General features: G+C 29.1%; 1 protein-coding gene across 2 annotated transcripts; it reads left to right on the forward strand.

The window, feature by feature from the left end:
* The first annotated feature begins 3,142 nt into the window (after positions 1-3,142).
* LOC140176940 (cyclic nucleotide-gated ion channel 1-like) lies at positions 3,143-12,546 on the forward strand. Of its 2 annotated transcripts, XM_072208568.1 has the most exons (10): positions 3,143-3,423; positions 4,067-4,134; positions 5,736-6,255; positions 6,620-6,832; positions 7,866-7,950; positions 8,116-8,179; positions 9,385-9,496; positions 9,652-9,888; positions 10,631-11,028; positions 11,932-12,546. In XM_072208568.1, exons 2-10 carry the CDS (start codon positions 4,112-4,114, stop codon positions 12,254-12,256), a joined length of 1,977 nt encoding a protein of 658 aa, XP_072064669.1. In that variant the 5' UTR covers positions 3,143-3,423; positions 4,067-4,111; the 3' UTR covers positions 12,257-12,546. The 2 variants fall into 2 exon arrangements, with proteins under 2 accessions (XP_072064669.1, XP_072064668.1); XM_072208567.1 differs by having other exon boundaries at positions 7,866-8,179.
* The last annotated feature ends 684 nt before the right edge of the window (positions 12,547-13,230 follow it).

Genomic DNA, 13,230 nt, shown 5'->3' on the forward strand with positions numbered 1-13,230 from the left:
AAATTAATATTATTTTTTATAAAAAATGACTACAATACCCCTATTATATAAAATGACTAAAATAATCTTATTATATATATTAATTTTGAGAATTCTAAATTCTAGCCCTTTTCTTCTCTATCGTTATAGAGTCAGAATTTAAAGCTTTTAATATATATATATATATATATATATATATATATATATATATATAATTTTAATTCCTGATAGGAATATTTTAGTTGTGTTTTATAATAGGAATATTGTAGTAATTTTTTATAAAAAATATTAATTTATACCGATTTAAAATTTTAATTTATTAATTTTTTTGCTAAACTGATTTGTCCAGTCTAATTTTAATAAAAATAATACAATTTAATTGATTATATGTGTTAAATTTTAATTTTTTAAAAAAGACGTTTTTGACATCTTTATCTAAGTGACTCCCTATTATTAATTTATTATAGTTATTACGATACTCATAATTTTGATAAAATTTAAAAAGAGGTGCTAAAATTAAATTAATATTTTTTTAATATTTAAAAATATTTTTAATTTAAAAATAAAAGTAAAAAGTATTTCAAAAATATTAAAAATTATAATTTTATTTTTAGCAATAATTTGATAGAATTATTATTGGGCTAACTCAATTAAAAAATTATATTATAAATAAAAGTACGATATAATAATGTAGGATATTTATGATGTAATAAAAAATTTTATTTTCTCTCTTTGGCCTTAATTTTAAAGATTTTTCTTCTATTATTCTCTCTCATTTTCTATTTAATTCTCTATCCATAGATACAAATTCGTATAATAATTTTTAAATACTACTAAAATTGTATAGCCACTGTAATTGCGTAACAACTATAGCTCTACCTAAATTCGTATCAAGATTATCCATGGAGTAAGGAAAAAATTGTTTACTTAGTTAAACATGCTGCTCAAGATTTCTCTAATGTTGTTACCACCAAAAAATATATTATTCTTTTTTCTTTGCAATATAATTGGAACCACCTCCAATAAATGTCTGTAAAGTGAACTGCGATGCAAGTCTTTTTGAAAATGAGCAATTAGCTGGCTTTGAATGTATTATTAGAGACAGCATGAGAATTTGGATAAAAGGTTGTTTTGCCAGTATATCTCTTTCTAGTGTTCTTGATCTGTTGTGAGCTTCATGCTATTTGGAGAGGGCTTGTTATGCCTTGGGATTGCGAGTGCAAAGAGGTCATATGTGAAACTGATAATCTTGATACGTTTCTTCTTGTTTCGCGAAGCACAACCAGCATGATTATGAATGACTCTGATCTGCTTGACAAAATCAAAGAGATGCTCCAACGCAATTGGACAGCTACTTTAGTGCTCATCCAGCGGACAACAAACAGAACAGTTGATTTAATAGCTAAAACTGCTGCTTTAAACAAACATGTGTACTTAGAATAGTTATTGTCTCCTAATAATTTAAACACTATTATTAGAAAAGAGTGCTACTCTTTTTCTTAAGTCTTTTTTCTTTGTATTATGTTCGGTGACCAAACTACAGCTCCACCTTAATAACAAATAGATAAAGTGACAAATAGTTTGTACAATACGTAAAAGCATTATGCATCAAAGATTTCTTTCTAGATTTGTAAATTATTGTTGGAGTTCATGATAATAACTTATGAATAATAAATTTGATAATTAGATGCTGTATCATATAATATAAAGTACTATTTATTTATAGATAGTGAACAAATCATAAAACAATCAAATAATAAATGTTTAATTAATATTCTATTATTAATAAAAATTTCAATAAGAATCATCTAATTAATATTTAAATATCTTGATATTCTCTAATAATAATAATAATAATAATAATAATAATAATAATAATAATAATAATAATAATAATAATAATAATAATACATTAATTTTCACCTTTTAGACGCAATATTTTATCTAAGTGAATAAAAAATTTTGTAAAAAATATTGCAGTCACTTTATATGTAGTGTTACATAAATAATGGAAACGTGTTGCACCATAAGATAAAAGTGTTAAACCTTATAAAATAAAGAAGAACAAATTAAACTTGGATATATGGTGTCTTCAAGCTACAAATAACCCTACCTAACAAATTAAATTATTGATGCCTCACATGCATCGTGAATTTTTTTGAAGAGTGCAACCAATATAATTGGTTTTAAGGGGGGAAAAAGAAAGAAAGAAAAAAAAAAAAAGGAAAAGTAAAAAAGGAATGGAGAAACATTGGCATATTGGTGCTTCTCAACTTTTCTTATGGGGCCATGCATGCTCAATGACCATGATTTAAAGATTAAAGAGATATATATAAAGCATAATAGTAATATAACCTAATTGTTTTTTTCTGCTTTGATGCACTTCATACTCATGCAGTTATCAATATATCAATCATGTTGATAATTATAATGATTTATGCATGATTGCAAATTTAATTTGGAATAATCATTGTGCATATATATATATATATATATATATATATATATTATTACTTTATTATTCATAATATATATAATTTTTTTTACCAAAAAATATGAGATTCGAACCCACAACCTCTTAATTACTATGCCATTTGAGTTATTATTGTGCATATATATATATATATATTATTATTATTACTTTATTATTCATAATATATATAATTTTTTTTTACCAAAAAGATATGAGACTCAAACCCACAACCTCTTAATTGAGTATAAGGAGACTATGTCATTTGAGCTATTACTCATTGACATTCATAATATATATAATTATTTATAATATATAATGGTATATATATTATATATCTAAATATCATATACTAATATAATTTGATTCAACCACTTTTAAGTTATTGTTATTGGAGTAATTTTAAATGCTAAAACATAGACCGACAAAAAAAATTCAGCAACTTATTGAGTTTAAAAAATATTATTCGTACACTAAAATTAGTCATCAATATATTTGTGTATAAATACATGTAAAGTTTAATTTATTTTTAATATATATTTATATTCAAACATTTATTTAATTTTATAGTAGTGACTGATTTTAACATACACGTAATATAGTCAATTTAGTTTAGCTTTATTAATATAACTTTAATATTATTGTAGATCATGAGATAATTTCTATTTCAACTTTTATTATGATGTACATGTCAAAGAAAACCACTAATTGATTCATAGACCAACAATTTTCACTTTCTAAGTCTTTGCTTCTTCTCTTCAATTTACTCATCACTATCATCTTCTTCTTCCACATATCTCTCTCTCTCTTTCTCTCTCATAGCTGCATGAAAACAATAATTGCCAACAAAGAAATCTTTCTATAAACAGTGAATATATACTGCTTTTACTTATGGAAAATTTCTATATTTGAAAAACTTCTCTTTCTCAATTATTCATGAAAAATTAAAGGATCAAAGTTCCTCATGCTATAAGGTATGTGTTACATAATTTGTTGCTCCTTTGAGTTTTGATGAACTTGTATTACATACAAGGTACTTTGCATATTTATACCATGCAACCTTATTATTATATATTATTAATTAGCAAAATGCATGGTAATTAATAGAAGCTATTACTTTGGTTTTTCATGAATTATTTTTCTTATTATTATTATTAGTATACTCTTTTATGTTGTGTCATCAATTTAATTCTATTTCTTTTTATTTTTCTTTGGGAAAACCCTGCAAGTTCTTGCAAATTAGAGTATTATTATCTTTCACTTACATGGAAAAATAAATAATTAATAACTAAATGCAAAGTAGTTTTGAATGTTTGCTTATCATTTTATTATTATTATAAGCATCTGATTCTTTTATTTATTTATTTATTTATTTGTCAACTTTTTTTTTATTATCTCCAGAAAATAGTTTAAGAGTTTGATTCATGTGATTTTTTGAGAATTTTCACCTCTATGTATGATTCAATATTTTATCTTGGTATGAACTTTATTCTAATTAAAAAATAGTTCCACTTCAATACTACCCTTCTTTTTTAATTATTTTAAAAATAGTTCCCCTACCAAATTGAGAATAAAAACAAAGACAGAATATTCTAATTTGTGTTTTTATTTTGGCAGGGTGGACTCTTCTACTGAGCTAAGTACAAATTTCTAATCTTAATCATGACTGAGAAAAAGTTTGTTAGGTTTGTGTTTCTAAAGCTGATTTTTTTTTTTGCATATATTTCTAGAGTTTTTTCTTTTTCCCACAAGGAAAAAGTTATTTGTTTCTTTCACTTAATTAAAGAAAAATAAGGTTAATTTCTTTTAATTATTATTGACCTCCAAAAATAATTGACTTCATCTCTATAAGCTCTTATTGTGAACATTGGGGCATATCTGAAATTTGATATGTTGATGAGGGACGAATTTATCACCTAATTTTTTTTTTATGAAAAAGAAAAAAATATTTGTCTCATGTATGTCAAACTTTATTAATTTCTGATTTTTAATATAGTAATACTAGGGAGACAATAGCTAAAATTATATTATACTTTTTTGCATAATTCATTCTCAATTAATGTAAAATTTCCATTACTTATACTTTAAATTGAAACATTTATTAGTAGGTGAAATTAGTATGATGAGTGGAAAAAATAATATAATATTACTTAAAACAATTGAACTAAATAAATTTTTTTCTTAGTTTCGGTTATCAAGATGGGCTCAAAGCCCAAAACAAGGAGCCAGAATAATCCCCAAAATAAGATAAAGCACAGACGAGCCCATTTAGTATTGGGCTTAAAAAAAGTTAAAAAAAAGCAAAACAACCACGACACAGCTGAAATAATATTATAATTGTATTTAACAACCTTAAATATTTAGATTTGCATTTTAGCCCTTCTTCACCCTTAAATTGCACACTCCCATTATCTTTTTATTCCTTTTGAAGCAAAACCCAAAAAGCACAATAATACAGGCGAAAGCAAACAACCACGAGAAATTGAGAAAAGATGCCCACCAAAATAAAAAATTGCATTTAAGTCCCTCAAAGTTAAACAAATATACATTTTAAACCTAAGTTACTGATTTTGTTAATTATATGGAAATTCTACACCTAGTGAGATTTAATTATAGCACATTTTTAACTTTGGACAACACATTACACACTATTCAATCATTGACTTGGCCTTTTCAAAGTTTTTATCTTATTGTCATTGTTGGAGAGTTGATGAATCTGATGATTTTAATGTGGTTGGAACAACTGGTAAGAAAAATTTGTGCTAGCAACTTAAAGATCGGTTTAATTATAATAAAAGATGGTTGGAACAATTAATAAGAAATAAAGTCAAATCAGACAAAAGGATTTAGAGTTATTGTGAGGCCGCGTGCAGTTGTTTTCGTGTGAAGTTGATAATAAAAAATCTCTAGATGATAATTTAGTCAAATTTGTCAAATTATCTAATGATTTTCGCCTACTATTGTGAGCGCTCAAAAGGTCTTGATATATGTATTAGTATATGGATGTTAAATTTATCTATTTTTTTATTTTAATTTTGATATACTGACAGTGTCGTGTAATCATATCTGTTCTTTTGGATGACCATTTATGTAGTCAATATGAAAGGTAATTATTTTTATTAATGTAGCATTACGTAATTGGATGCACGTGTAAAACTACTTTAGTCTTATAGTGCATCAAAATTAAATTCAATTTCTTTGGTTTAAAAACAAAGTCTATCCTATCATATCCAATTCTAATTGTATTTGTGCAATGTAGTTAACTACAAATTTCAAAAAAATGCAGATTTGAGGATTGGAGATCAGATTCAAGTACAAGCATTATTGAAAAGTATGATCTATCCACTGATGGATTCTTCAAAAGAAAAGTTATAAAAAAACCAGGTGCAACTCCTACTAATAATAAAAGTGATGGAAAAGAATCAACCAATAAAAAGTGTTGTACCAAGATCAAGGTTCTTGATCCACAAGGTCCATTGCTTCAAAAATGGAACAAAATCTTTGTGATCATATGTGTTATGGCAATTTCTGTGGACCCTCTATTCCTCTACATTCCTGTGATCAATGAAGAGAAGAAGTGCCTTAGTTTGGATAAAAGATTGGAGATTGTTGCTTGTGCTCTTAGAACATTCTTTGATCTTTTCTACATTATTAGGATCTTGTTTCAGTTTAGAACAGGGTTTATTGCACCTTCTTCACGTGTGTTTGGAAGGGGTGAGTTGATTCATGACACAAAAGCCATTGTCATCAGATACTTGTGCTCAGATTTCATCATTGATATTCTATCAATTATTCCACTTCCTCAGGTAAATAACTTGTTTGTTAAGTTTCATGTAAAAGAAAATGTAAGAGAAAAATCCAAAACAGTCCCTGACAATTACCTCAAAAGACAACGATGTCCTTGACAAAAAAAAAATACCCAACCTGGCCCATGAGCTTTACTTTTACGGACTGATTAGCCCCTGTGCCAAAAAAAGTGAATGTTGTTTTTTTTACACAGGACTAATCAGTCAAAAAAAAAAAAAGATCAGAGACCAGATTGAGTGTTTTTTTTTTTTTTTTTTGGGGCCTCGTTGTCCTTTCGAGATAATTGTGAGGAGTCGGGTGGGGTATTCACTCAAGATGTAATAATTTGTGGTGATTTTAACATTTTGAAAATTGTGGTGTTAGATGTACATCTTAGCTATCCTTCCAATACCATCAAGCACATTTCCATACAAGGTGAAGAACATGTTGAAGTTCACAATTCTAGCTCAGTATGTGCCAAGACTTCTGAGGTTGTATCTTTTATTCAAAGAAGTGACAAGCACTTGTGGTATTCTCACTGAGACAGCATGGGCTGGTGCTGCCTATAATCTTTTTCTATATATGCTTGCAAGTCATGTAAGTTCATTTTAATTTGTTACTCACATTAGAGAAATTTCCTTCCTTGGTTTTTTTTTTTAAATTTTTTCTTAATAAATAATATTCGTAAATTATTTTAACTCTCAGATGCAAAAAGTAAGCATTTAAATTACTTTTATTGGTAAATGCATTAAGGCTAATTTTTTTATCTACGAAAGTGATATGAGTGATATACTAAAATATTATAATTTTTAGTGTTTTTTAAAATTGTGTACCTCAAATTTTTTAATTTTGTCAAAACAGAAATTAAACGGTTCGATTTTACTCATTTTAGAAATTGAAAGGTCCAATTTTTGTATTTCAGAAATCGAATAGTTCAATTTCTGTACCTCTCAAAAATTGAGTGTCATGTTTAAAATTAACACCCCAACAATCCATAATCCAAAAAAACACCATTTTCAACCCAATATCAAAAATAAAAAAAATGCAATATTAATAACGGATAAAAATTTCTTTCATTTTTCTTTTTCTTTTGAAAACAATTTTATTTATAGAAACGTTTAACAACATTTTTAATTAGACACAATACATCAAGCTTAATACTATAAGAAACAAATGCACTCAGTATTTTTTCACCAAATTCAAAAGTAAAAAGATAGTTGGAATTTCTAATGGTTAATAATATGAATTATTGAATTTGTTATATCTTTGCATATCAGATTCATTAGTAACATAGTTAAAATATGTATTCAATTCAAACTTGATTTCGAGCCACAAAATTTTGAAAATTCAAATTGACATTTTCATTTTCTAAAACAAACATTGATCTCTCCTAAGATTTAAATAATAATAATAATAATGCACAAAATATCCTTACATTATTTTAAAATATAAACATAACACTAGTTCTCTGTAAAGGATAATTCAGGATATAAACAATGAATAAGTTCACTAAAACTTAGGACAGGTTAATGAAATTTGCCCTAAAATCTATGTTAAAATGATAGTACTATACTCATTATTTTCTTTGTGTTCATTAATATGTCATGCTAAGTTTCATGATTCATACTAGGTGGTTGGAGCTTTCTGGTACTTGTTCTCAATAGAAGCAGAGGTTAGGTGTTGGCACAAGGTGGTGAAATTTCATAATTACTCCAGTTATGTATACCTTAGCTGTGGTGGAATGGCCAACAATAATCCACAAGTTCAATTACTTTTGAGCAAGGATAATTATTGCCAGCTTGAGAACCCTGATGACATAAAAGATCAAAATGTTTTCAATTTTGGAATATATACTCAGGCTCTAATGGCTCATATTGTAGGATCAAGTACAGATTTTCCTCAGAAGTTCTTCTTCTGTTTTTGGTGGGGTTTTCGCAACTTAAGGTCGGTAAAAGAAATGTTTCTGTAATTCATTTTGTGTGTACTTATTTAAGACTCATTATTATCTTATCATCTTAGGATAAAATGAGAGTCGCATTCTATCCTACGGTGGTAAGTCATAAATAAGTACACAGAAATGTTAGTTATTGTATCTATATACTTATCAAATAATCTATTACACTCTAACCAACTTGGGTTGGTCAGCATCCGTTGGCTTAAACAAGTGTTGAAAGTTCGAATCCGATCCTGTGTATGCAACAACCTATTAGCCAGTAATAAATTCTTAAATGGAGTTCAAAGGAATATAGTAGAAAACCAAATAACCTATTACCTCTAACTAACACTTTGTTATATCCTTGTTTGTTTTAATATTGTGGATTTATCATTATTTAGTGTTAGTGTTAATGACCTAATTTTCATGAAAAATTTGCACATATTTATCTGAAGGGAGAATTCTAACATAAACTTGGTACTAGGGGTGCACAAGATCCGGTCCGGCTCGAAGACTCGGACCGGACCCAATGATTTCGGGGCTAATTTGGCCCGGCTTCGTTATGACCCGGTCAGATCCGAGGTTTCAATAGATGGTCCCGGTTATTTATTAAATCGGGTTCGGGCCAAGTCTCGGGTCACCCGGCCCCGGCCCGTTAGACCCGTGTAGTTGTTTGCTACTTAATATTTTGTTGTTATTGGTTGGTATGATACTATAAATTATTATTATTATGTTAATCTTGTGTTGGTTGTTAACTTTGTTTTAATTGTCTTTTGAACTTTGAATGTTTAATGTGTAATTGATATAATTATTATTATGAAACTTTAAATTATTATTATTAGATTCTAAATTATTATTATGCGAATGTTGCATTGTTATGGAATAATTATTTTTTAAAATTTAGAGGTTCAAAAGATGTAGAATCTAATTTTTGGTAATGTCGTGATAAAGTTGATCAAGACCCGAGCTTCACCCGGTCTAGACCCGGCTTAAGTGTGGCCCGAAAGTAACACGATTTCATCGGGTCTAGGGTCGGGTAAGGGTCTCATAAATAGACCCGATCATTATTTAGGGTCGGATTCGGGTCACGGCGAACCCGGCTTCACCCGGCCCCATGTGCACCCCTACTTGGTACATTACATAATACACTAACTTTGAAAAAAAAAAAGAGAAAAACACATTCATATAAAGTCATAATGTTTGTCCTATTTTGTAGTTCTCTTGGACAAAACCTCTTGTGTAGTACTTACATTGGGGAGAATATATTTGCTATCCTCATTGCCATCTTTGGATTGGTTCTGTTCTCATCACTCATTGGAAACATGCAGGTATAAATCATTCTTGGCTACAACTATTATTAATTAGTAATAAAGATCATATCAATCAATAAGGCAAAAGAAAAAAAAACCTAGAATACTTCTTGTTGCTTCTTCTTCAAGAAATGAATTCATTACTTTATTTGTGTTGAACATGGTTGTTGTAGAAATATCTACAATCTACAACTGTAAGAGTTGAAGAGATGAGGATCAAAAGGAGGGACGCGGAGCGGTGGATGTCGCACCGGATGCTACCGGATTGCATAAGAGAAAGGATCAGAAGGTATTTGCAGTACAAATGGCAACAGAATAGGGGTGTTGAGGAGGAAGCATTGATTAGAAACCTTCCTAAAGATCTCAGAAGAGACATTAGGCGTCATCTTTGCTTGAAATTACTTACAAGAGTAAGTTTTTTCGTCTTTTGAAGTCATCTAATTAATAATGCAAACTATTTTATACAGTCAACTAATCATATCATGGTGAAAACTCAGGTGCAGTCGACTTCACATGAAGTTGATAGCTGAGAGTTGCTAGATGAAAATTTAGTCAAATCAGTCAAATCATCTAACGACTCTCAATTATCAACTTCACGTGAAGTCGATTGCACTTGAGTTTCCACCTCATATTATACGTTTTTTATTATTTATAACAACGTATTACATGTTATTATATAGTATGTAATGATTTAACTTTCAGTTCATTTTAATGCTCATCTTTCTACAGTTGTATTTGATAAGTGTCTCAACATAAAAAATAATAAGAGAAAAATAAAAAATAAAAAAATGTCTTGATTCTATTTATGTTGTCATTTGTCAAATTGTGACTTTCTATATTTGTTTTCTTCTTTTGGTAAAATTTGTATTCTCTGTTATCTCTTTATTTTTAGTTTGACACAAGGTATAGCATTTCAAAATTCGCTTTTTAATATTTGAAAATGAAATTCGTCAATCATTCTATTCGTCCATGTGGTTCCTTCGACACGTAGCATGCCATGTGGCAACAATATAAACAAATTCAAAATGAGAGAACGAAAATGATAATTCTTTAATGTTAAGGACAAAAATAATACTTAAAATTGACGATCAAAGTAAAGCTTTGCTGAATGTGTGATAGATTTATATGACTAGACTTATTCATTTGTTGTAGGTGCCAATGTTTGAGAACATGAACAAACAATTGTTGGATGCAATGTGTGACAGACTGAAGCCAGTTCTTTACACAGAGAAGAGCTACATAGTTTGCGAAGGCGATCCGGTCGACGAAATGCTCTTCATTATGCGGGGAAACCTCAGAACCGCCACGACAAATGGCGGCAGAACAGGCTTCTTCAACTCCTCTGAGCTGAGGGCTGGTGACTTCTGTGGAGAAGAGCTTTTGACATGGGCCTTGGATCCAAATTGCACACCAAGTTTACCAATTTCAACAAGAACTGTTGAAACCATATCTGAAGTTGAAGCTTTTGCTCTCATGGCTGATGACTTGAAGTTTGTTGCTTCGCAATTTCGAAGAGTTATAAACAGCAAACAACTCCAGCATACTTTCAGGCAAGCCTTCATAACCATGCATCATTTCAATTCATGTGGAAAAGTGTTATACATAATAGAACATAAGGTGCATAGAAGCATAAATCATCACCAGAAACTACCATGCCTTTTGTTTAAATACCACTTATGCTGATCACACTTACAGACATGAAACACGACACAAGACGAGACTTTCATTTTTTTTTTTTGCAAAAATCAACATATATTATAAAATATAAATTATTTTTTAAATATTTTTAGTGTCTTTAAAATTATACAAAACATAATTTTTGTATTAATAAATGATAATATATTATTATTTGTAAATTCATTTAAAAAATTTAGATTGAAAATAAGATTCCACATCAAATAGTATTTGAGTGTCATGTCTAAAATATATCTGATACGCAGTCTCGATAATTCAACTAAATTTTCATGTTTTGTAACAATAGATACATTTCTACTAGAATCTTTTCTGTCTTAACTCCTAAACATGAAAAAAAAATGATAAACTCTAAGGGTCAGTACTTTTATTAAAATCTGACCAGTACTTAACCAGCAAAAAAAATGAGTAATCTCACACCATTAGATGTAGGAAAAGTCCAGGACCAGCAACTTTTGTGTTTTCTGGCCAGCACTTAACCATCAAAACAAAAGTGAGTGATCTCCCACCATTAGATGTAATCTCACACCATTAAAAACACTATTGATGGTCAATTAATGGTTACAAAACACCAAAATTGCTGGCCCCCTAGTATTCCTCATAGTAATCTCACACTATTAAAAAACACTAATAATGGCTAATTAATGACTATAAATCACAAAACCTATTGGTTCCTAACACTCTTAAAAAAAAATAGAATACAAGAGTAAGTATGGTACATATGGTTCACATATCCTTATTACTAAGCAATGTGTGTGCAGATTCTACTCCTTACAATGGAAGACATGGGCAGCATGTTTCATCCAAGCAGCATGGCGAAGATACCGGAAGAAGAAGGCAGAGAGAGTGTTGCGCGAAGCCGAAGAGGTGCAATCTTTTGGAATGGAGGATGGATATAGCAACAACAGCAGCTCATCATCACCAAGCTTTGTTGCCACAGTTTATGCACAAAAGTTTGCAGCCAATGCTCTTAGACCCATAAGAAGTGGCAAACGCACCAACAAAGTTCCGCCTCCGACACAGAGGTTACTACCACTTCTGCCTCAGAAACCAGCTGAACCAGACTTCACCTCTCAGAAGCATTAAAAGCCAACAATATTGAATCGGTTAGGCTCTGATATTATATTAGAATTTAGTGGACATAACTCAGCCTTGAAAGCTAGTTCAAGGGCTGAAGAATGTCTTGAACTTATAAACATTATAGAAACGTTATCCTTAAGAGTGAGAGTGGTAATAAATTTCAAGTATATGTTGCAGTTGTGTGTGTAAATACTGTACCTGGAAAGTGTTAAGAAAAAGTTTCATACAACTTTATATGGATATGCCATGAAAGCAAATCAGCACTAAGAATTTTTCTGGTGATAGTTTTCTGCCAAGTTGAAAGAAGGCCAAGTTTTGATTGAAGAACTATTCAATAACCAATTTGTAAACCAACCATTATTATACACATATTTTATGATAATTGACAAAAAAAATGATAAACAAATAAAAAAAATGTGATTAATGTGAAAGAAACACCATTAGATTTTTCTTCACGGATGTTTGAGTATAAATGATATAGTAGAAATTAGAAAAACACTAATATCAACAATGTGCAGCCAAAATTAAGGCCCCATTTCACGTGATATTATTTTCAAATAGTAGACACAAATATTTTGTCGTAGCTAGCTGAATTCCACCGCTTTTTATTTTTAATATTGGGACTGTAGTGGTGTTTTTTGTATGGATACCACAAATCTAAGGGTTAAATTTGTAGTTTTTAAATTTTTTTTTAAAATACAAATTTGAGGGTTAGATTTATATCGTAGTATTTAAAATTTTTTTTAAACATACTAATCGGATCCTCCAATTTGCTTAAGAACAAAAAATTTATCTCACCACAAATCGAACTGTCTAATTTGTGCACTATAGAAATCTAACCCTCCAATTTCTCAAATCTGAGGTCCGATTTGTTATTTAAAATTAAAAAAAAAATTTAACCCATATTAAAGAAAAAGACACCAATTAACCATGATACTGGTTTACACAATTTTTTTCCATTTTTAAAAAAATTAACCGAA

This window comes from Arachis hypogaea, chromosome 12 (genome assembly GCF_003086295.3).
Source record: "Arachis hypogaea cultivar Tifrunner chromosome 12, arahy.Tifrunner.gnm2.J5K5, whole genome shotgun sequence".
In the NCBI taxonomy this organism is placed as follows: domain Eukaryota; kingdom Viridiplantae; phylum Streptophyta; class Magnoliopsida; order Fabales; family Fabaceae; genus Arachis; species Arachis hypogaea.